The sequence below is a fragment of the Danio rerio genome, chromosome 20, assembly GCF_052040795.2.
Source record: "Danio rerio strain M-AB ecotype USA chromosome 20, GRCz13ab, whole genome shotgun sequence".
Classification (NCBI taxonomy): domain Eukaryota; kingdom Metazoa; phylum Chordata; class Actinopteri; order Cypriniformes; family Danionidae; genus Danio; species Danio rerio.
In genome coordinates, this window is record NC_141040.1 from 14,308,139 (window position 1) to 14,330,776 (window position 22,638).

General features: G+C 35.5%; 1 protein-coding gene and 2 long non-coding RNA genes across 3 annotated transcripts in view; 1 reads left to right on the forward strand and 2 right to left on the reverse strand.

Moving 5' to 3' along the window:
- The window catches only part of ints7 (integrator complex subunit 7), a 122,504-nt gene that overhangs the window by 88,410 nt on the left and 11,456 nt on the right, over positions 1–22,638 (reverse strand). The window contains exons 4-10 of the mRNA NM_173267.1: positions 19,562–19,699; positions 18,425–18,471; positions 18,139–18,338; positions 2,238–2,360; positions 2,018–2,135; positions 1,795–1,929; positions 1,530–1,627 (exon numbers count right to left, since the gene is read on the reverse strand). Of these exons, the coding sequence (NP_775374.1) occupies positions 1,530–1,627; positions 1,795–1,929; positions 2,018–2,135; positions 2,238–2,360; positions 18,139–18,338; positions 18,425–18,471; positions 19,562–19,699 (859 nt within the window). The remainder of the gene's footprint in view (positions 1–1,529; positions 1,628–1,794; positions 1,930–2,017; positions 2,136–2,237; positions 2,361–18,138; positions 18,339–18,424; positions 18,472–19,561; positions 19,700–22,638) is intronic.
- On the reverse strand, positions 3,233–15,180 carry LOC147832151 (uncharacterized). The gene is made up of 3 exons (XR_015518228.1): positions 12,611–15,180; positions 12,062–12,338; positions 3,233–5,831 (listed from the first exon to the last, which is right to left on the reverse strand). It is a non-coding gene; the product is annotated as an uncharacterized LOC147832151 (long non-coding RNA).
- Positions 5,798–6,843, forward strand: LOC137488723 (uncharacterized). Its single transcript, XR_015518223.1, has 3 exons — positions 5,798–5,926; positions 6,611–6,668; positions 6,784–6,843. It is a non-coding gene; the product is annotated as an uncharacterized LOC137488723 (long non-coding RNA).

Below are 22,638 nucleotides of genomic sequence, written 5' to 3' on the forward strand. Positions count from 1 at the left end.
CGCCTCACAGCAAGAAGGTTGCTGGTTCAAGCCCTGACTGGGTTCTCCCCATGTTGGCGTGGGTTTCCTCCTGGTGCTCCGGTTTCCCCCACAGTCCAAACACATGCAATACAGGTGAATTGGGTAAGCTAAATTGTCCCTATTGTATGTGTGTGAAAGAGAGTGTATGGATGTTTCCCAGTTCTGGGTAGCAGCTGGAAGGGCAGCCACTGCGTAAAACATATGCTGGATAAATTGGTGGTTCATTCCACCGTGGCAACCCCAGATTGATAAAGGAATTTAGCCGAAAAGAAAATGAATGATTATGCATAGAAGATGTTGACAGATGTTTAATATCTCTGCCTCTGCTGATTTCACTTTTGCACACATTATACAGTATCACTTTGTTTTATCTGCAGCAGCACTGTCTGTAAAATGCTTCCACAAAGAACATGAAGTTTTATTTTTTTTTACTGGTGGAGGACCAAGAAATGGCTCAGCAGCACTCTCACTCTTTTTCATGGTGCCAAAATGTATTTGAGGAGTTTCAAGTTAATAAAAAGTGACGGGAAGCTATGCTAAGGTTAACTAGCCTATAGCATATATCTTGCTGTCTGCAAAAGAGTAATTTAGACGTACCATATAACTCCCATAAGTGCATACTATTCGACATAACTGCAAAAGCATCGTTTTAACCTTTATAAACGAACGTTAACGTTACTCTGTCAACAGTCTATTGTCTAAATTACCGCGCTAACAGAGCTAACGTTGCGTAAACAGAGAGCACCCGATTGCAAACTTCAAAAATGCAGCGTAATGGAAAATCCCGAACAAACTCCGCTACAAGTTTATAAACTGGATCTGGAACCCAATTAAGGTACAAAAATAGGCCACACTTTACAATAAGGTTCATTAGTTAATGTTACTTAATGCATTTACTAACATGAACAAACAATGAACAATCCATTTACTACTGTATTTGTTCATGTTAGTTAACGTTAATTAATAAAAATACAGTTGTTCAATATGAGTTCATGTTAACTCATGGTGCATTAACTAATGTTAACAAGCATGAGTTTGGATGTTAATAATGCATTAGTAAATGTTCAATTATGATTAATAAATGCTGTACATGCGTTGTTCATGATTACTTCATGTTAGTAAATGCATTAACGAATGAACCCTATTGTAAAGTGTTACCCAAAAATCTATTTAACAAAAATAGTGATGCAGAGAAGTATTTTTTTCGCTCAGCTGAGCCTTCTCTGTCTGCTGCTGTGGAGTATCTTGTGCCAGAGAGCTTTTACCTCCGCCCCGCCCTCCGACTGAGCGTCTCTCTCTCTCTCTCTCTCTCTCTCTCTCTCTCTCTCACTCACTCTGGCATGCACTGTGGTCTCATGAGGAAGCGCTGCTTTTTGATATGATGCTTTTCTTGCTCCCGAATACAAATAATTTTTCAAGTATTTGTTCGAAATAAGTATTCGTAAAAACACGCTATTCGTGCCTTTCAGAATACCGTATTCGGGTTCGGCTCCACCCTTCGTACTTACTTTTAGTGTGGCCTGGGCAGTCTTACTGTCATCTTGACTGCAGAGCAGAATGAGAGACTCCATCCCCATCACTGTTTCCTGTTCCAGCTGAATGACCTCTGACAAAATATTCAATCGAAAAACATGAAAATTAAAAATAAAGATACTAAATAAAGTTATTTCTCGTCTAAATGTCCATTATATTTTAAATAGAGCGTACTCAAGTCAATACAACCAAAGTGTATTAATTTTTAACAATTTATTTACAATTGAACTATGAACCAACCTTTCTCAGGGCAGAAAGCAGCAATGCTAGTCAACACTGTGATTCCATGTGCTGCAACTGCCAGGTCACTGTGATAACAGCACTCCTGTGCCAGCTTTACCAGGTCAGTGTGGTGAGGTGCAGGAGATGAATCACCTGCATCATCATATAGACAAATCAAAATTTAAACATATCAAACCACACCAACTACAATCCTTAAGCCATTAACTTATCTGTCCTGTACCTGCATTAGGGCTGAAGTACTGTTTAATAGCGATGGTGCCAGACAATGTGGAGAGGACAGACAGCATTCCCAGCTTCAGGCTGTTATATGGGGTGTGGAGTGCACACTCGCACAGCACCTACGAACACACATCATGGAGATGATGTATATATATATATATATATATATATATATACAAATTTACTTTAGTAAGAAATGAAATGATCTGTGACTCTCTCACCTGTATGTTTTTCCTGGTCCACAAATGAGGAGCCTTTTTGGCCAGGAGCTTGAGATCCTGAATGGAGAGTCTTTTTACAGCTTTTCTGGGGTCTTCCTTCAAGTACTGCAGAAGAAGACAAATCTGCGAGAGAGAGAGAGAGAGAGAGAGAGAGAGAGAGAGAGAGAGAGAGAGAGAGAGAGAGAGAGAGAGAGAGCGAGAGAGAGAGCGAGAGAGAGAGAGAGAGAGAGAGAGAGAGAGAGAGAGAGAGAGAGAGAGAGAGAGAGAGAGAGAGAGAGAGAGAGAGAGAGATTTTTTTTATTTTTAAAATCTTTTAATAAAAAAAACAATTATTATTATTTACATCACTTTACAAGAAGGAGAGCGATAATCATAATTTACATCAACTCCCTTATGAATACAATTTTTTCATCATCATCAACTGAACATAAAGCATTACAACACCACTGAATTTTAAAAACCTCAATTGTTAGCATCAATCTATGGAAGTTAAAATCAATAAGAATTCTTGCTTTAACCATGTTTTTAAAAACAAGAACAACATCTTGTCCTGACTATCTCTTATTTCTTCGAGTGATGTAGATTGCATATTTAGCTTGTCCTACAATGAAATTAATAACATGACATTTTAACTTTTGTTTTGGACTATACAAAAACCCAAGAATGAAATCTTGCTCAGTAAAACAAATATTAAAATAATCAATAAAGACACCTTTTAACAATTCAAAAAAAGGATCAAGTCGATTACAGTCCATAAAACAATGAAATATAGTCTCTCGTTTTAAACAGAAAGGACACTTATCACTTACATTGGGGTTTAAAATGGATACAAAGGCATTCACTGCAACGGCTCCATGTAAGATTCGCAATTGTAAGTCACCAATCTTTTTTATTAATGGTGGTTTGTATATTGCTCTTCAAGCAGGTTTAATTTCATTATTAATCTTTTACTTCTTTCTCCATACTGTTTCAGTTTTTACACTTAAATTTTTTTTGATGAATGACTTTAACAATGCATTTATACTGATTTTTTCCCTCTACTGTGCAAAAATCAATATACATATTGGTTCCCAAATTAAACAGAGGGTTATGATAACAAGACTCATCCACAGCAGGTAAAAGTTCAATTTCTGGGAAAAGATCTTTACTGTCAGGGATTAAAGTCCCTGCCTCATATTCTTTTAAAAGTGTATTTTCTTCATCTGTTAGAACCATATTCAATTTATCCAGATACTTCTTTACAAATCGTAACGATTGCACCCCTAAAAGGTCAGCAACTTGTTTGCATCTTTGCAAATCATATCCTGATTTATTTATTATATCTTTTCACTTGAAAATCCTTTTAGACCATAATAAATGTGTTAATCCAAGAAAATCATCTTCAGAAGCATCGAACCGAGCTCCAAAAATAAGTGGCTCTTCCAACAACCAATAAATAGAAGTTGCTGGTTCCATCCATCTGTTTAAACATAGCCCAAAATTTAAACAAACTTTGATAAAAAGCAGGAATACCAGTAAAATTCAAACATTTGTAGTCCATTAAAAACAATGTTAAGTCCATTTCCATGTTACCTACTTTCCTCAAAATGCTTAGTGTCAGAGGTCTCCACGCGACCGAATAAGGTCCCGTTAAAATTTTCTGTACAAACTGAAGACGGAAGGTGGCTTTTCTGCTTGCAAGATTTACTAGTCCTTGACCTCCTTCCTCTTTAGGGAAAAAGAAAATGCTTTGAGGAATCCAATGATAATTGTCCCAAAAAAAGTTCACCCTTTCTCTTTGAATGTTTATGAGGACTTCATTTGGAAAATCCACACAAGCAATTTTATGCCAGAATGAAGATGCCACAAGATTATTAATAACAAGCACACACCCACTATAGGACATTTGAGGGAGTAACCATTTCCACTTTTCTAACCTACCTTTTACTTTTTCGTATAACCCTTCCCAATTTTTCCTGACAAAACACTCATTTCCTAGATAGACACCAAAATACTTTAGCCCTCCTCTTTTCCAAATCAGTCCTCCAAGTAGATCAGGAGGACATGTACTCTAAATCCCCACTAATATTGCTTCACTTTTCCCCCAATTTTCTTTAGCAGAAGAAATATATTTGAACTCATTAACAATTCTTTTCAACTCATTGACATCATCTTTTCCATTTACAAAAACTATTACATCAGCTGCATAAGCAGAAAGGTGTACAGAATTGTTACAAGAAGGGAAAAATAAACCTTTTAACTTATCACGTAACTTTTGAAGTAAAGGTTCAATAGCCAGTGAATACAACATGCCAAACATTGCACAGCCTTGCCTGACTCCTCTCTGAACTCTAATCGGAGCACTCAAACCAATATTAATCTTAAGAACACTTTCAATGTTACAGTACATAGTCTTAATCATGGATATAAACAAAGGACTTATCCCAAAAGCTTCTAAAGTGTTCCATAAAAACAAATGTTCAACTCTGTATCAAAAGCTGTATCAAAAACTCTGTATCATCAATGTATCAAAAGCTTTCTCTTGGTCAAGAGAAATTAAGCCACAATCAATTCCTTAAAGCTTTGAAGAGTCTAAAATGTCTCTGATTAAGGCAATATTATCTAAGATGGACCTGTTAGGGATGCAATAAGACTGATCAGAATGAATTAATTGTCTTAAAACTTTACTTAGTCTTAAAGCTAATACTTTGGATACAATTTTGTACTCTGAACGTAAAAGTGAAACTGGGCGCCAATTGCTGATGTACTGAAGGTCACCTTTCTTAGGCAACAGTGTAATTACTGCTCTTCTACAGCTTAGAGGTAACTGTCCTCTTTTTTAGACTGTCATTAATGACTGCTAGTAATTCCTATCCTATTGTGGGCCATAGTGTTTTATAAAACTCAACAGTTAACCCATCAATTCCTGCAGATTTGCCATTTTCCATTGTCATCATAGCAGTATAAAGCTCTTGTAATGACAAAGTCTGTTGCAGTTCTTTGTTTGAACCCTCATCCACCTTTGGTAGCCCTTCTAGAAAATTCTCAGCATCTGCACCCCCTTCCACAAGTTCAGATTTATAAAGGTCAGAATAAAAATCCACAGCACATCTTCTAATGTCAGCAGGTTTAATGAATTCTTGTCCTGTGGCTGATCGTAAAGAGTGAATAATTTTACTCTGACCTTTTTTCAACTCCAAATTAAAAAAAAAAATTTAGAAGGAGCATCCATTAGGTTAATAGACTGAATGCGAGAACGAACCAAAGCTCCTTGTGACTTAATTCCTAACAGGTCAACCAACATTTCTTTTTTCTTCTTTAGTTCATTAATATGCACTCAAAAAATGAATTATGGCATTAGTTGGTCCAAAGAATGTAACGATGTTTAAATTAAACAATTCGCTTATGTTTGTGTATTAAAAATAAAAGTGTTGTGTTGGAAAAAATTAGAAAAAGTAAGTTTTCACATTTAAACAGCTCGCTTAATTAACATGAATGAAAGGGAGTTGTGTTGCTTCTGCAGTACTGCATTTTGGTCAATAGGTGGAGTAATATCTGCACATGCGCAATTTCAAAACAACACAGGAAGTAAGAAGATTCAAACCACAACGATCACTCTCAGCTCGGCGCCATATTATGGGAATCAAAAAATGAAGATTACAGTACAAATTGAGAACGTGCACAAAGCTTTCCCCAATGTGGACACACAGGTGAGATTTTTTTTTTTACTTTTTATGTATTTATACTGAGGCTGTGACAACATTTGAATCATAAATGTACTCTCTTGTAATACTATGTTGTGTTTGTGTATAGTATTGCTATGAAATTGCCATGTTCCCTGTGTCTTTTCCACATTATAGACAGATAAATGTATAGTTTGTTTTGCATTCCTGTGAAATTTTATACTTGGTATAAATTAACTCCCTCAAAATAAAGTTGCAAACGTTGGTAGTAAGGAATAGTCATGTTAGAATAACTTAGTCTAAGCTTTTCACTCATCATAGCACACGTGCTGCTAATGATGTGACAATAAAAGTGATTTGATTTTTTATTTGATTTGATAGTCTTTATTTTAAATGAGTGTCAAGCAGTTTGTCGAGTTTGAATGCCAGTTTTGATAACTTACATAAAATTTATTAAAATGTGGTGTTGGCACATTGTTATTTATTATCTAATTGTATTATTCAAGCCTGTTAACTTAAAAAAAAATCAGCAAAAAAGCATATGTGACACTTAAATAGTATGACATCTAGCATGATGACATATTTAATGTAAGCTTATTTGTTTGGTCATGTAAAACGTTTAAATTTTTAAGTTTAGTAGTTTGCTATTTATATTATTATATTTTATTATTACAAATCTTTGCTCTCTCACATCTATTTTCTCCCTCACAGGTTTACAGCTCAACCTCTAAAGTCCCATATCTGGCTGAGGAGACTGTGGATCATCCAGGTACTATGCCTTTAGATGCCTATACACACATTAAAATGATGTACAGTAAAAATTACTTGTAATTTTAACTACTAATTACTTAGTAAATTACTAATTGTCATTTCATGTCATTTAGAACATCACCAGTGGAAAAAAGGTGTGAATGCATCCTCAAAGCCCCTAAGTGAGGGACATGGTAAGCTATTTTATTTTATTTTTTTAAACATTTTGTATTTTCCTCTTAAACCAATTCCTCCTTTCACCTTTGATCTGTTGGAAAATGTTTTATGTTTTTACCTGACTTTTTTAGGATGCTGGGCATGATGTGCAACACCACCTTATGAATCTACAGTAGTTACATTAACATTTAGCAAACTCTTTTGTCTAAAGTGACTTACAATTGAGGACACATTCAGCAAATCAACAAAAAGAGGCAATACACCCAAGATGTGCTAATTATACAAAAAAAATTAAGAATTTAAGAATGCTTCTATATGTGGTTTGTCAAGCCCACACACCTGTGTGAAGCAGACTTCATGCACAATGTTTTGTTTTTTGTTTTTTAGATATAGGGAGTAGTTGTAAGAAAGTGTCTGGTGCAAATGTGCATAAATGGTGCAAGTGTCAGAGAGGTGAATGTGTGTAGCTATTGCACGTTCTGTGATGGTTGGTCTAATTTATGGTGTAGTGTTGATCGTGTTACTTTGCTTTAAAATGTTAATCTTTCTTTGAACAACTGAAGTGTTATCTGCTTTTTCAGTGTAAAGAAGGTACAGTATAGTTTACAAAAGAAGACTTAATTTTTCTAAGTATATTTTTGATAAATCATTTGAAGGCAGAATATTTTTTTTGAATGTATTTTGTAATATATGAAAAGTATTATTTTGCAAAGTGTATTTTATGATGTTTTTGTAAGCATATTTTTAAAATCATTTATTGTTTTCAATTTGCTTCATACTTGTATTACTATTATTTTAATAGTATTAATATTTTAACTTATTGTAATAAATGAAGATACAGATAAAGACAGTATTTGGATTTTGATAATCATTTTATTGCTGGAAAATGTGTAAAACTGTAAAAATGCTATTGAATAAACTCAATGAAACGGAAACTGTTTTTTTTTTATTTGGTTAAACATAACAATATCAATTTTACAATAATTGAACTTAAATAACTACATTGATTAAAGCTAAATTATAAATGTTACGTTGATTGAACTAAACAACATTACATTACCTTTATGTAACTAACTTAAGTTCACTAAAATTAATATTTTTTCTTAAAGGTAACTTAACTCGGTTACGTGGAACCAGTGGACAAAAAAAAGTTAATTAATGCCAACATATCATTTTTTTGAGTGTGATTTGTATAATTTTTCTTAGATATTATTTCTTGTAAGGCAATAATTTCTTTTTCTAAAACTTTCATTGATTGAGCTATATCTCGAGTAACATTCAAAGTGTACTTTTGACAAAAATCTTTTATAAGAACCTTACCACAATCCCACCATTGCTGTTAAGAATCATAGCACTGTTTTTGTTGTTTAAAGGTTTCCCAAAAATACTTAAACCAACCACAAAATTTGTATCATTTAGCAATGAATTATTAAAAACCCAATATGCACTTTTACACTTAACATTCTTAATAAAAATACCACACAGCACTAGACTATGATCAGAAAGTCCAACTGGAATAATTTTACAAAATTTAAAATTGTTCCTCTGAAATTGATTACTGTAAATTCTATCTAGTCGAGCCATTGAGATATAGTGTTCAATCCTATGAGCCCAAGTATATTGTCTGATATTTGGATTCATACTTCTCCATATATCACACAAATCATGAGCTTCAATAAGTTGTATTAGTGTTTTCTGAGAAGCAGTATGTGGTTCTATATGGTTCCTATCTAGCTTATCATTGACAGTACAATTAAAATCTCCACCTATAAATAATAACTCTTCTGAGTTTAAACTTTTCAATATAATATCAACTTTTTAAAAAAATTGAACTCTTTCGTGTCCTTTGTTAGGTGTATACAAATTCAACAGCACCATGGTTACATTTTCAAACCTTACTCTAATTTTTAAAAACAGTCCACAAATTATTTCTTCCACTTCACATGATACAAGTAGAAAAGCTTTTGAAAACAGCACAGCCACCTTTCCACTAGTAGATGATTTATGACTTAAAACTATTTGTTAATCCCATTCTTTTTTCAAATCGGTCTCATTTTTAGGATCACTATGTGTTTCCTGCAGGAACACAATGTCAATTTGCTTTTGTCAAATAAATTCATATAACATCATCCTTTTATGACTATCTCTGGCACCATTTAGATTTAAAGTTCCAATTTTTAAATTTGTCATATTGACTTTAAATATTAAAGCAAAAAAATTATATAAAAAAATAAATAACAAAAATTGCCAGAAAAGCCCTGTTTTTTTGCTGAATTTTATATGTCATCCTCTTCAGCCATTTTTTTCTTCAGTTTGTTTACAAACTTTCAAAGACGGAAAACCATTAGATCTTCAAAGGCTCTTTCTTTCGTTAGATGTTTTACATCATGGATGAATTGTTTTCGATCAGGAAAATAGTCTTCAACTTCCACTCCTTTCATTCCTTTTGTTTCTTGCAAAAACTTGAGAATGTCCTCAGCTCTATACAACCAACTCAAGTTTTCATTTTGAGAATTAGAAGACAGATTAGAAACCTGAGACCAGTGGAATCTCTATCACTGTCAGAACCTGCATTATCTCCATTACCATCATCATTTTTTCTGACTTGCTTAAAAGCTTTGCCACAACTTTTTTTCTTTCTTTTTATTGGCACTTTAAAGACAGATTCTTCTTTCTCAAAGTCAACAATATCGTCAACAACATCCATGTCATCAGCATCTGTAACAATTATGTTTTCAGAGTTATCCGACAGATTATCAGACAACAGAGGAGTATCATTTTTACGAGTCTTAGTTGCAACTTTTGCATAAGACTCAGCCATTGAAGCTGTCACTTCACTCGGCTCTCCTTCCGCTATTCTGGGAACCGCGCTCGCGCTTTCCGCATCACACGCGATGTCCACCGGGAGTTGAACGGAATCTGCGGGATCCAAGTTTGTACTCGTACCGGCGGCATAATCTCTTTTATCAGGGCATTCGCGTACAAAATGCCCGATTTTTGAGCATTGGAGACACATAATTGCAGTATCAGTGCAAACACTGTGTAATTGAACCCGTCAATTTTAAACCTGAAGACTGAATTGATCTCATCTATGCCACTTTTGAGCACCATGAACACTTGTCTCCTGATTGAGATTAAGTGTTTAACTAATGGTGACTTGCACCCTAGGGGGATTTTTTTAATCGGTGAAACCAGTTTTCCATAGCGTGATAATTCCTGCACAAGTATTTCATCTTTAATAAAAGGTGGTACGTTTGAAAGTATAACCTTTTTAGACAGACTACTCAAGGGTAGAACAGGCACAAGTGATCCATTCAGTACTACGCCACTTTGTACAGCCGTGTTTGCTTTTTCAATGGAACTCAGAAACAAAACAACTGCACTGTTCATTCGCGATGCTGAAATAATATTTTATTATGTCCCACGATTTCACCCACCGCTAAACAACACTCATGGTGTTTTGATTCATCATGTCTCCCAGCACAATGCTGGTTGCTGGCGAGAATACCACCAAACGCGCAAACAGCTAAGCAATTCAACGCGCACACAAAAATAAATAAACATACAAAAAAGAATGGAATAGACAGAAAGAGTTTTTAGCACACAAGCCGTAAACACACTCACCCTCACCACGCACCTCCCAGCATGCACTCTGACAGACAGAGAGAGAGAGAGAGAGAGAGAGAGAGAGAGAGAGAGAGAGAGAGAGAGAGAGAGAGAGAGAGAGAGAGAGAGAGAGAGAGAGAGAGACCTTTGAAGTTCTTTTAATTGCAAAAACAATTATACATTCCTAACAGTACACCATTCAGATAAAAAAAGTAATGTACAATTGGAAACAATAAAAAAAAGAAAAATACAAAAAGAAAAACTGCAACAACATACCTAAAAAAGTCAAAAGTTTACACACACAATCACATTATCACTCTCTCCTCTTTAAAACATCATATTAAACCCTTCTTCACTGGGTTGACATAGTATGTTTTCAAAACCCCACAAAGACGTGCACAGGTGTTGTAGTGGTGTCCTATTTCTCAGGGAAACATTTTAAAGCCATTCCTCTTCAAATTCTGTTTCAAGGGCCAAGGGAAATGGGTAGTGGTACAATTATATAATTGGGACTGGGTCTTGAGAGGGAGAGAGGGAGAGGGAGAGGGAGAGAGAGGGAAAGGGAGGGAGAGAGAGGGAGAGGGAGAGAGAGAGAGAGAGTACAATAAAGTACAACAAATAAAAAAGTTAGCGTGCTTCAACCAGATTAAACCTGGTTATGAACTGGCCCCGTATCTGACCAACATTAAGAGCCCCGGTCAGAGAAAGCTGATGAGCCGGTACCGTCTGAGTGGACACAGTCTGAGTGTGGAGACGGGCCGACACAAGCGCAGCTGGAGGAGCCCAGAGCTCAGACTGTGTCCACACTGCCCTGCTGGAGTTGTGGAGGATGAGCTGCATTTCCTCACTCAATGCAGCAAATATCAGAGCATCAGAGAAGCTTACTTCACACAAATGTCTCTGATTCTACCACAATTCCAGCACGCCACAAATACGGAGAAACTCCATTATATTTTGGGAGAAAATGAAAAGTGTCTCCACCTAGCAGCACAGTACGTGTCCTCATGCCACCATATGAGAGAAAAAGGCTGAACCCCCTCATCCCTTATTAAAGCTCTCTGTCCTTACCATTTATTATTATATACTTTTGTTAATCTTTTTTTTTATTAACTTGTTTATTGTGACAACATATATGTATAATATAACGATATGTATATGTGTTTGTTTATTATTACTTATATTTCTTTTATCTATATGAATGTTCTGTATTTTGTTATTGCTTTGGCAACATTGTGATTTGTTTTACAGTCATGCCAATAAAGCTCTTTGAATTTGAATTTGAGAGAGAGAGAGAGAGAGAGAGAGAGAGAGAGAGAGAGAGAGAGAGAGAGAGAGAGAGAGAGAGAGAGAGAGAGAGAGAGAGAGAGAGAGAGAGAGAGAGAGAGAGAGAGAGAGAGAGAGAGAGAGAGAGAGAGAGAGAGAGAGAGAGAGAGAGAGAGAGTGAGTTGTTATCCGGCCCTAAACAAAACCCCACAGTTAACAAATTATTTATCATTAAAACAATTAAAAGAGAAGCACATTCTTTCTAAATACCGCCTCTGTGATCATGACTTAGAAATAGAAAAAGGCAGACATAAAATATCCTGGACTCCTAAAGAACAGAGATTATGTAAACAGTGTGACACAAACTAAATAGAGGAACACACTTGAAAGTGTATGAAACACACTTCCTTCTGTTTTGCCCCAAATACACCACGACTAGAGAAAATTTTTTCCCCCAATTTGAAACATTGATCAATTGATTTTTTTTTATTTAAATGACTCAGAAAAACTTTACAATGTACTTGGAGAGGACAAATTGACATCTAGACCAGCTGCAAAATATGTATACACCCTACACACCATAAGAAATGGTTAATGTAAATTCATGTATCTTATTTAAATAATGTCAATAAAGCAACTTGAACTTGAGAGAGAGAGAGAGAGAGAGAGAGAGAGAGAGAGAGAGAGAGAGAGAGAGAGAGAGAGAGAGAAAGAGGAAAAGTTGATGAAAATTAAACAAGAAAAACATTTTAACATTGCATTTAACGTTGCTTTTTCAAAAAAAAAAAAAAGAGGTGTGCTCTGGCACACCTCTTCCAACCGGGCCAGGGCCAGCCAACTGAACTGTGTCTGGGCTCAATTCAAAGCACACTTATCAAACAAACCAGAAAATGAGGATCAAACGTCCCTAAGTACAGTTTGGATGACCTACACTCAAACAAAACAACAGTGTTAGTTACTGCCGCTTAATACATAAACTAATATTAACAAGAAATGTCTCGTTACAGTATGCATTTATCTTATTTAACAGACCTTATTAAAAATGCAACTGTTATTAGCTCTCATTAGCTCAAATCCTTTAAATAACAGCAACAGATGAAACTATTAGCTGTATTTTTCATATTTGTTTAGTTTTTAACCACGATAGCTAACATTGTAAACTAGTAAACTAATTTTAGCTTTAAAAAAATAATAAATAAAAATAAAAAGTGGTTTATTATATTCACAGTAAGGCCCAATCCCAATTCTATTTTTGTAACCCTACCCCTTCAAAATTACCCTGCACTAAAACACTAAAACACCTGCACACGTCATCATACGTCATTGTGATCTCTTACTTCATGAGATCAACGATCACGACTGCTATAGTTATTCCAGTTGCTTTATTTTTTGGTATTTATCTTCATGAAATCACTGAAGAGATATATTATGTTATCATAATGATGTAATGTGGCAATAAGATTGTAACTGTATTGTGTATTTAAACCATGGCCATGTTCATCTATGTAAACGCATGAAATCAACATTAACATTATAGCAGACACCGTAAAAAGCTCATTTCCAGCCACTAGACAATTCTGACAGGGTATTTGAGTGTCATCGAGTGTCAGATGTGAAATTATGTTGTGAGACTACTATACAGGACTTCTTTTTAGGAATTATAGGTAGCAAAATTTAGCAGTTTTTATTTTAGCGTTTAATTTAAGGATGAAGGTAAAACACAAATGTGGTTATGAATATGTTAAAGGGCATCTATGGTGAAAAATCTACTTTTCAAGCTGTTTGGGCAGAAATATGTGTAGGTACACGTATAGTGTAGAGGCGGTCATATTGGGGTGATATAAACACACAGAGACCTTTTTTTTTAAATTTAACAACATAAAAACACCCGACCAATTGAAGCGGTTTTCAGACTGACCGCAACTTGACGTAGGAGTGCGGTCCCTCCGCCCACCGAATTGATTGAAAGCTGCGTAACATGTAGTCAAGTAGTCACGTGTATAATCATATAAACAATACAGGACATGCGCAAACGGAAATAAAAGGTCTGTTCAGTTTACTAGGATCATCAATCGTGATCAAATGTGATCAAGAGTGAGTTTCACAAGTTTAAAATGTTTTAAAACAGTGCATGTGTGTAATGAATTACAGCGATCTACTTCAGATTCACTTCATCAGCACAGCCGCGTGTCAGAACAATTATAAAAGAAGATGCCTCAATCCCGGTTTGTGGATGTTAAATCAGGTTTATTTTGTACATTAACATAACAGATATCCATACAGCAGTGAAGATTAGACTGTATCCTGTCACATTTGCGTGCAAAAAGAGTGCAAAGCTAAACGTGCTGTCTGTATGTATGTGCGTATCGTGTCCGTGCTGGGTATGTGTGTATGTGTGTGTGCGCGTGAACTTTGTAACGACATTGTGTGTGACTCATCATTGTAACTTAACACAAAAAATGCATCAAATACTAATTAGCCGCGTTTCCACTATCGCGCCTAAAGCGAGCAAGCCAGGGCGAGCCAAGGCCAGTCGAGTTTCCACTGTCACTTCCCGGGTGTAATCGGGCCAAAGCGGGGCTTTCTTGGGGCCATCGACCGGCCTTTTTCAGCCCGCCGAATACCTTGGGCCAAAAAGGGCCAGCTGGGGCTTCACGGCGGAGTGAAAGGAGAGGCGGAGTGCGGACACAGTTTTCCAATCGCACACGAGTACATGCGCCAAACAAATAAATAAGGGAAAGAAAACATCTAGCCTTATAGGCTGGAATCTTTTTGCTTATGATCGCCCTTATGTTTCCCTTTTAAATGTAAGGCAGTTGCATAAAATAATAAAGTTTTAATTTATAAGTGACATTCTTTGCTGCCTCCTCCTTGATGTTTCAACAACGCATACACAGTAAAGGTTTTCGAGAGTTTTTGTCAAGTTTAAAAGGTGTGTTTGTGCACGTTTAGATGCCTGTATGTGTGTGCGAGACCGAGCAAAAGAGCGCTCCCTCCACAGCTCTTTTGATGCTGCTCAGCTTTTTTCTTTTTGTTTTGATTTGGAGATAATACACAATATGAACACAACAGAAAGACATACAACTTTACAAATTTCGTGTTTTGTAGACTCAAAACAATAGTGCCATATATTGATAAAATAGCCTAAACTATATTAAAATAATTTGAAGAATTACAAATATAGGATATAATAAAATCGCATTAAATAAATAAACCAATGTAAAACTAACAAAAGCTAAACCAATTTAGGTGTATACAATACACTAATCAAACCGTTTTAAAGCCATATCAAACTTTCATTTTAAAAAGGCATCTCTGAAAAAAAGATTTTAGATATTGTCTAAAAACAATACAATTGTCTAACAACAAACAACACTGGAGGAGGTTTAAAATATTATTTATAAAGTATTTGGATACGATGATATTAATCAAATCCTGCAAACAGAGCATTTTTTGGGTGAGTGAAAGCTGAAACTATAGGCGACCTTTTTTTTCTGTAGGCTAGGCTATCTTTCTTTCTTAAATACATGAAGAGCTTTATTAGTGAATAGCTGCCTAGCGCAACAAAATTTGGGCTATATTTTATTACTTGCTTTCATGTGCTGAAATACTTAATACTTTCCTTAAGATATAATATGCAACATCTTTAAATAAAGGGGAATCACCTATTAAGAGTCATATAGCTTATAGGGAAAAAATTATATGTTTCAAGTCTCTCTGAAGCATTTGGGCTAAAAATGACAGCATCTATCTAAATCAGAATGTTATAAAATACATTTTCTACAGAGTTATTAACGAAGAATTTCTGTGGTGTTATGGATGGTGCGCTCCCTGAGCTGGCGAGACCACTCTATTTAGATGCCAACAGTCGGTTGGCGAGTAAATGAATATGATGAATGAAAACACACAGGTCTGTGCGTATAGACATATCATGTACTGCTGTACAGTAACGTGTCATTTGTTTGGTTCAGTTGTCTTCATTTTAATGATTTCGTGATGGTGTGCTTTATCTGCCTGATTCCTGCTGAAGTGGGCGGCTTGTGTGACATTTGATTTGGGGGACTTTCTGGGGGCGGGGTTTGCATGACGCGCAGCGAGCTACTAGCCCAACAGTGGAAACGTGACCTCACTGCTCAACCTCCCGTGCGATTGGCCCAGCCCAGCCCGATAAAAGCCCTGGCTCGCACTGGCCCGACAATGGAAATGCGGCCAGTTGTAAAGTTCTTACTGTAGTATTTCTCACAAACGCTACGTGAGATCTGCTTCCTTTATGTCTGTTTGTTGTCTGACACAGCCGAGGCAGGAGATTAAGGCACGCAAAAAGGCACGTAGAAATGATGGGCGGGGAGGACTAACCCTAAAGGTGCAGTACAGCAAAACTGCCAACCAGTGCAAAAATGTATGACACCGAATCTTATAAAAGGTATAATAAAAAATCTGATGGGTGTTTTAAGCTGAAACTTTACAGACACATTCTGGAGACACAACTGATTTATAATAAATCTGAAAAAGGGGTAACCTACGTGCCCTTTAAAACATACGCTTGTTTGTTGTAAAAAATTTGTATTAATGATAAAAAAAATTACTAGTATGTCCATCTCTTTGCTTCCATATGTAGCCATACTGCCATTGTAGATGGTGTATTCTGGGAAGTTTTCTTACCCCTTGGTTTCGAGTGTGGTCCTGTCCTGAAAAATCTCACTTTCAAGGGCTGTCTTAGCCCTACGCCTTCAAGCTAAAGAGGATTGAGACACCCCTACACCTTCACGTGAACGCAGAAAATGAGAGGTAGAATTGGGTCTAACAGAAAATAACATACAAATATAATGACATATTTATTATTATTATATTTTTACAATGTAAACTGTAATGTTTACATAAGTGATCATTCAGAGAATGTTCCTGATTTGATACTTAACTAACACTATCTAACATTACAAAACATCATCAATATTGAGCAATCTACTCTTAATTTTTATACATTTTTTTAAAGAACAGACTTTTTTTTAAAACAGAATAATTTTGGTACAATATTAACTCTCACTTTTGAACAATTTAATGCATTCGGACAGAACTTTTTTGGAAATCACACTGGCCACAAACCTTTGGGGCTGCAGTATAAGTTAGGGATGCACAATATATCGGTTGTCATATCATTATCGGCTGATACATGCTATTTTTAAGATTATCATTATCGATCCAATGTCAAAATTAGGCCAATATATTTAAGCCGATAAATTAGGTAATTGTACAGAGCTGCCTGCATGAGTGGGCGGAACTTGTTCACACTTGTCCTGTGCACTATAATGGATCTCTCCTCACATTGTTCATTTCTTCAAAGTCCGTCCTTTCTTTGTGTGGCATTGCTGTGCGTTTATAAGTTAGTAAGTAACTATGCTCCTTTTCATTGTAGATATGTTTTATAAAGTGTCATTGTGTATTTTGGTTTAAATCGCATAAGGAAAAATATTACTTGTGTAAACATAATAGCAGAGATGCAAACTTGCTAAACAACTAGTTGGGTTGTTTGTAATTTTATATGATTATTTGTTCTTATCACAAGTTGCTTGCCATGTGTTGTTGATGTAAGATTGTATTCAGTTTGATCGGAATATTAATATTGATAATAACGAGCCTGCGTGAGGTAGCTTTACTTGGACATTGAAAATTAAAAAAATTACCTGTCTGAAATTATTTAAGACCTACAACACTATATTTTAGTATATTTATATACACTATATTTAAGTATTTTAAAATTTAGTTTTTTAAATTTATGACATTCTAAGACTTTTTAAGGCCTTATGGACACACTGAATATGTTATGTTGTTATGTATATTAAAAGTAATAAAAATTTAACAAATGAAATTTTGAAACAACTGAACTAGTTGTTAATGTGCATGTAAAAGCCATATCAGCAATTTCCCTCTTTGGAGGGAAGGAATGAACGAACGAAGGAAGGAACAAATGAAGGAAGGAAAAAAGGAAGGAAGGAAGGAAGGAAGGAACGAACGTACGAAGGAAGGAATGAAGGAAAGAATGAAGGTAGGAATGAACAAAAGAACAAAGAAACCAATGAAGGAAAGAATAAACCAACGAACAAACAACCAAGCGAACGAAGGAATGAACGACCGAACGAATGAAGGAATGAAAGAACGAAGGAAGGAACAAAAGAAGAAACGAACGAACAAACGAGTGATAGAACGAACGACCAAAGGAAGGAAGGAAGGAAGGAAGGAAGGAATGAACGGATGGAGGAAGAAACAAATGAACAAATGAAGGAATGAAGGAAGGAACAAACAAACAAGGGATGGAAGGAAGAAAGGAACAAATACACAAACGATCGAAGGAACACATGAAGGAACGAACAATCCATTCTATTTTTACACTGTATAGAAGTCAGTCACTTTTGACACTAGTCTGTATGAGACAGCAGTTTTCTGACCTGCTCCGGTATGTCAACGAGTGAAGATGTGGCCAGCTGGGTAAAGGTGTGCAGTGTGACGATCAGCATGGATGTGGATGGGTACGAGGACACCAGCTCCTGCAGTAACTCTCTGCTGCACGACGCCAGGCTGGCATCATGGTGCATGTGCTGCAGCATCGGGATCAACTTCAGCTTTAGCTCTACTGGAGTGTCCAGTCCTGTGGTCACACACACATGCACGCACACAGTCAGACTACAGACAAATTACTCATATGAAGATCATTTACAAGAAGATTATACATACCTTGAATCATCTCACTAATCTTGTTGCAAATTCCTGCTGCAAAATCTCTGAAGGAAAAAGAAGAAAAAAGAAAAACAATCATTAACTGGTTAAAATTCTAATTATTCCTCAGGCCAGTTTCTAATATTAAAGTTAGACTTACTACCTGACAAAAGTCTTGTCGCCTATCCAAGTTTTAGGAACAACACATAATAAATTGACTTCTAGATGATCATTTGATTTCAGAAGTGGTCTATATGAAAGGCAAATGCCTCTAGATTACGCTTATTTTACCAAAATTAAATTTAATCATGCCTTGATTTTTAATTATTTTATTAGGACAGTAAGGTCTGACTTTGCTTACACAAAAGTCTTGTCACTTAACAGAAATAATGTACAGTATAGAATATAAAGCCATGCTGCAGTGGAAAAAGAATGTGTATGACTCGCCTGAGCTTGGAGGACTGCATCCATACATCTCTGCAATGATTCAAACAACTTATTAATATAGTCATCTGGGATGTCGAAGAAAGCTTTCTTGCAGGACTCCCAGAGTTCATCAAGACTCTTTAGATTCATTGTCAATGCCTCCTCCATCTTACCCCAGACATGCTCAATAAAGTTCATGTCTGGTGACTGGGCTGGCCAATCCTGGAGCACTTTGACCTTGTTTACTTTAGGAACTTTGGTGAGGAGGCTGACGTATGAGATGGAGCACTATCCTGCTGAAGATTTTGCCCTCTCCTGTGGTTTGTAATGTAATGGGGTACACAAATGTCTTAATACCTCAGGTTGTTGATGTTGTCATCCACTCAGCAGATCTCTTGCACGCCCCCATACTGAATGTTACCGAAAACCATGATTTTTCCTTCACCAAGATTGACTGATTTCTGTAAGAATCTTGGGCCCATGAAGGTTCCATTAGGTCTTCTGCAGTATTTGGGATGATTAGGATGCAGTTCAACAGATGATTCATGGGAAAATCTAACTTCTGCCACTTTTACAAATGATCAACTGGAAGTCAAGGTAATATTTGTTGCTCTTACAACTGGGATTAATGACAGGTAGTGTATGCATGACAAAACAAATGGTGAAAAAAAGTTGGCCACTTTGGTAAGTTAAAAGCCTATCAAGCTGTCTGTCATTGTGAATATTTACTTGGAGTGTGATGAGAAGCTAGCGGCTGCAAAAATAGCAGCTTCTACTTCAACATTATCATGAGAGTCCAGGCTTTGGCGGATGCTGTGGTGAGCGTTCTTTCTCTCTGGAATGATGGAAGCTAAACTTCCCAGCATTCTGTGGAAATGGAAAAAAAAAACAAAAACAAAAACAAAAAAAACATATAAATACACAGACAACATGTGTACAATCGAATTGCTAGTAGTAAAAAAATAAATAAATTGTATGAATATTTATTTATTTATTGTAATGCAATTTTAGCAGGACTGTTACATTTATTGTACAAAATATTTACTATATAACTGACAATCATAACTGTATTATAATAATCATTCATTGCACACAAAAAAAAATACTAACTAACTAACTGATAATATACTATACTAACAACGCTGATAAAAAAATCATACAAGCTGTTTAATCAATGATAAATATTCTAAAATTCCTTCTTTTTATTCACACCTTTTTAAACATTTCCCTTAACACATTTTCTGAATGAAGATGTTCTCTAGTGTATGAATATGATAACAAAAAAATCAACTATTGTAAAACAAAATAAATATTTTGATAAAACAGAAATGCTATCAAGTAGTACTGTTTAAATTATGCATGTGTGCATTTACATCTTATTGTGAGTTATTTGTAAATTTATTGTGTTTATATAAACACATACATGTACTTTTTGTATATATTTATATAAAATATTTTTTCACATATTTATCCATTATAAAAATATGTTATAATATATAGTTATAATATATATTATTTTATAATATTTATATATTATACCTTTTCAAAAACGTTTTTCATATTCATTTTTTGCGTGTGCATTTACATATATACATAATACATATACATACATAAGTATATTTCAATATATACAATATATATATATATATATATATATATATATATATATATATATATATATATATATATATATATATATATATATATATAGAGGTGTGAACCTATACTGGTCTCACGGTTCGGTTACGATTATAATGCCTTCGATTCGGTTTAGTTCGATATTTCGGTGCATCACGGTGCATTGACGATGCTTTCCATATACAGTGTTATATTTTAGAGGGGAGGCTATAACAAGCTGTCTGTATAAACACACAGACACACAGCACCACACTGTCTCTCATTCAAACACAAACATAGACAGCACCAAAGAAACAAACACACACACACGCACACACACACACTTAAGCCCTCGCAACAGGGAGAGCTCGCGAAGAGCGGAGCAGAAAAACCAAAAAAAAAAAAGAAGCACTTTTCCGACAGTCCCTTGATGAGAGCTCCTCTCAGCGCGAGCTATCCCGGCTAAACACATATTGCGAGGGCTTAAACGGAGCAGTGCTCGTAGTGTGGAGCGAAAAAAAAAGAAAGACAGCTGTGAAACATAACTAGCTTTGTCTTTTTGTATGAAACACACTTTAGATCTTTTTAGGGTAAGAGGTTTTTGAGTTATTGCCGTCTGTAACTGAATGTGTGTCAAGAATATCGAATACAAAACCAACTTAACCGCGCTCATTTCTGGCGCCCGCCTGGATATACAGCGCCCTCAGCATTTGCCTATGGTGCCTATGCCACGGACCGGCCCTGAGTTGGCTGAGTGTTGTAAATACTCGCGCTCGCCTCCTTCGGGACAGAGCGCATAGGAGATAAATGACGTCAGTACATAATAACCGGTTATGATTATTACTGAACCGATACCGAATTGTCTGCATCTGCATCGCGGGGCACCAAAGAAACAATTAATTTTATTAATATATATACAATTAATATATAAACAATTAATATATATATATATATATATATATATATATATATATATATATATATATATATATATATATATATATATATATATATATAAAATATATATATATATAAAAATACATACATACAGTTGAAGTCAGACTTATTAGCCCCCTTGAATTATTAGCGCCCCTATTTATTTTTTTTCCCCAATTTCTTTGTAATGGAGAGAAGATTGTTTTAGCACATTTCTAAACATAATAGTTTTAAAAACTTATTTCTAATAACTGATTTATTTTATCTTTGCCATGATGACAGTAATTATAGAAACACTTCTATACAGCTTAAACTGACATTTAACGGCTTAACTAGGTTAATAAGTTAAACTAGGCAGGTTAGGGTAATTAGGCAAGTTTTTCTATAACAATGGTTTGTTCTGTAGACGATCAAAAAAAATTTTGCTTAAAGGGGCTAATAATTTTGTCCCAAAAATGGTTTTTAAAAAAATAAAAACTGCTTTAATTCTAGTCAAAAAAGACCAGAAGACAAAATATTATCAGACATACTGTGAAAATGTCCTTGCTCTGTTAAACATCATTTGGGAATTAATTAAAAAAGTAATATATATATATATATATAAGGGTGGAGCCGAACCCGAATACGGCATTCGGAAAGGCACGAATAGCGTGTTTTTACGAATACTTATTTCGAACAAATACTTGAAAAATTATTTGTATTCGGGAGCAAGAAAAGCATTATATCAAAAAGCTGCGTTTCCTCCTGAGATCACAGTGCGTGAGTGAGAGAGAGAGAGAGAGAGAGAGAGAGAGAGAGAGAGAGAGAGAGAGACGCTCAGTCGGAGGGCGGGGCGGAGGTAAAAGGTCTCTGGCACAAGCTTCTCCACAGCAGGAGACAGAGAAGGCTCGGCTGAGCGAAAAAAAAATACTTCTCTGCATCACTATTTTTGTTGAATAGATTTTTGTACCTTAATTGGGTTCCAGATGCAGTTTATAAACTTGTAGCGGAGTTTGTTCGGGATTTTTCATGACGCTGCATTTTTGAAGTTTGCAATCGGGTGCTCTCTGTTTACGAAACGTTAGCTCTGTTAGCGCGGTAATTTAGACAATAGACTGTTGACAGAGTAACGTTAACGTTCGTTTATAAAGGTTAAAACGATGCTTTTGCTGTTGTGTCGAATAGTATGCACTTATGGGAGTTATATGGTAACGTTACGTCTAAATAACTGTCTTTTGCAGACAGCAACATATATGCTATAGGCTAGTTAACCT